At 33.7% G+C, this 2703-nt stretch overlaps 1 protein-coding gene across 1 annotated transcript; it reads left to right on the plus strand.

Annotated features, from left to right (window-relative positions):
- The first annotated feature begins 435 nt into the window (after window positions 1-435).
- Window positions 436-1267, plus strand: LOC119644234 (EF-hand calcium-binding domain-containing protein 1-like). The gene is made up of 3 exons (XM_038043766.1): window positions 436-798; window positions 875-982; window positions 1055-1267. The coding sequence occupies exons 1-3, from the start codon at window positions 436-438 to the stop codon at window positions 1265-1267; spliced, it is 684 nt and encodes a 227-aa protein (XP_037899694.1).
- The last annotated feature ends 1436 nt before the right edge of the window (window positions 1268-2703 follow it).

Raw genomic sequence — 2703 nt, forward strand, 5'->3', positions numbered from 1 at the left:
TATCCTTTGTTATATGTCGGTATTGCAACTATTTATATAAAAAAGTACGACTTCACGCATGTAGTTCATCAACACGTGATGTTAGATGTCGTCTATGAAAAAATTCCGGTTTCATATTTACATTCTTGGTATAAGCTTTCCTCTGTCCTGTGTGCTATTAATTTTTCAATAAATTTTTTTTCGGTTCACTTTGCCCTCTGTTTACTCGAACTAAGCAAGTTTTAAAGCAATTTGTGTCTTGTCTTGTCAGAATGTATTTGAAAGTCGTGACGATTTAAAAAACTATTTAGTTATCTTTTAAAAGATTGTTCTTCGCACTAAACATATATCATTATCAGAAATTCATACTGACAAGTCAAATAAAATACACGATTATAGGAAGAAAAAGAAAGACAGAAGGAATAGCATAACGAAGGAACGCATAAGCATTGAAGGATGAATAAATTGGATGAGACATTGGACGATGTTCAGAATACGAGGTTCAGCAATATTTATCATGACCTTATCAAGCAAATGGTAAAGACAACGCAATTTAATGAAATTGAAGTGCAAAGCATCCTATTGGTCTATCATAAATTCGTTTTAATGAATGGACCGAAAGCCAAAATGATGAGCAATGCACAATTTCATCATTTATTTTTAGTATTATTTAAAATATACGATTTGCAAATTATCCAACGCATATTATCTTTAATAACGACGAATGCGAAAAAGGATATTAATCCGATAGCTTGGGTGAAATTGTTTTCAGTTTTCATGTCCAATAAATTGGAAGAAAAAATCAAATTTACTTTTCAGGTAAGCGAGAAAAATCGATCAAAAAAATATAGAAAAAAAAAAAGAAGCAGAAGAAGAAAATCTTTTCTTTTTAAAGATCTATAATGCAACTAATACCGGATATTTGAATCGTGAAGCTGTGACTTTGGGTGTTTCGAAATTCTTCATGGGCGACGATGAGGACGAAGTCAATGAATTACGTGCGGTAAGTTTTCTCTCCCATTTTACGCTAACGAATTGAATGCAATTAAAAACATCAAATCAATGTCATACGCAGGATATGCTTGAAGTGCTTTTCAAAAAATTTGATATCGACCGTGATGGTGCGATTTCGTATGAAGAGTATGCTGTAGTTGTTAAAAAAAATCCCATGCTATTAGAGTTTCTCGGTCAATGCTTTCCCAATGTTGATGGCATGACCGTGATTGCCTACTGCACGAATATCATGTCGAAAATACAATTTGCTAAATCCGACATCGATGAGAAATGATTCAATGATATCTTTATAGATTTCAATTTAGAATAAATATATTTTTTTTAAGAACAACATATATATATGTAAACTGAAAAATAAATTTATATATTTATTACGTTCTCAGCCTTTGATTTAAAGATGATTTTTCCACCTAAAGTGGTCGAAGGAAAACAATCTCGTTGTTTCAAATTTCAATAAAGCCGATAACATTTCTCAGACTAAATTATCTGTAATAACAATAAGCGAGTTCGGAAAGATGGCGGCATGTGATAAATGTCCCATTGCTTTGTTTGTATTGGGGGAACTCTACTCGAGGGACATTTAACCTTAAGCGGCACGAAGTTGAGCAAAGGCGTTTGGATTGCATTTGAGTATAGTCTAATCGAGACTTTTTACTTGGCCGAAAGTATACCTGTAAGTGCAGACGTGCAAAAGAAAAACGCGAAAATGTTGTGAAAATTGTTTTGCTTTTCCACTTGTAACGATAAACAATTCGCCCATACGCCTGATCAGATGTTAGCCAAAATACTGCTAGTGAAATAAACTTTGATAAAATAATGAAATTCAATAATCATGGACGGTCGGTACTGCCAAAGGCAAGACGCGTATCACCCCTGCTGTGCATTCTTATATGTAATAGACACCGATAAGCACATCAAGTCTGAATAAAAACAATTGAGAATGGTATAGTTACGCAAGGCCGACCATGAAATACCCTACACCACATTGACTAACAAACTTCTTATTTTTATCATAGTCGGACAGGCTATACTAAGTTAGTGAGGACATATGTAACATGCGGAAGAGCTTAAGATAGACGCACCTTTTGTTATAGCGATCAATTCAAAACCATTTTCTGAATCTATGTCTGTCCGTCCGTCCGATGTCTATCCATACAAATTAATGTTCAATCTGTAGGTCGCAATTTTTGAGATATTATTATGAAACTTGATACAGTGACGTGTTTTGATTCAAGAGTGAACGCTATTGAAATGGCTTGGATCAGTCAACTTCGTCATCGACAAAGCTCGTTCTGTAACAGTATTTAGACATTTTAAATTGGTATACAAAATTTGGTCCGACTGGGGAAATTTTTTCAACCCGCTCTCTTATATAGTAAAAAGTTATAATTTTTAATATTTCATAGGGGAAAGTAGTAGTGAAGTAAAACTAAAATAAATTGACAGAAATCAAACTTATCGAATTTGGACCATGTAGGCCTATTTTTTGAAGGGGCTTTCATGAATGGTATGCCTTTGCATGAAAATCATTTTGAACTTTTGGTGTCTAATTCTCGAAATTCTCTGCATAAATTTAGTTCCATCCAATGGTTCTCTTCATAAATTAAGTTCCATCCAATGGTTCTCTCCATAAATTAAGTTCCTTGCAAGGATTCTCTCCATTAATTAAGTTCCATCCAATAGTTCCCTCCATAAATTAAGTTCCATCCA

This window comes from Glossina fuscipes, unplaced genomic scaffold, assembly GCF_014805625.2.
Source record: "Glossina fuscipes isolate IAEA_lab_2018 unplaced genomic scaffold, Yale_Gfus_2 100071, whole genome shotgun sequence".
Classification (NCBI taxonomy): Eukaryota; Metazoa; Arthropoda; class Insecta; order Diptera; family Glossinidae; genus Glossina; species Glossina fuscipes.

Excerpts from the sequence above, each read along its gene's own strand:
- LOC119644234 (XM_038043766.1), top strand. The coding sequence starts at position 436 with ATGAATAAATTGGATGAGACATTGGACGATGTTCAGAATACGAGGTTC. Across the intron at positions 799-874 it reads AAATCAAATTTACTTTTCAG|ATCTATAATGCAACTAATAC; the intron begins GTAAGCGAGAAA and ends TTCTTTTTAAAG. Across the intron at positions 983-1,054 it reads AAGTCAATGAATTACGTGCG|GATATGCTTGAAGTGCTTTT; the intron begins GTAAGTTTTCTC and ends TGTCATACGCAG.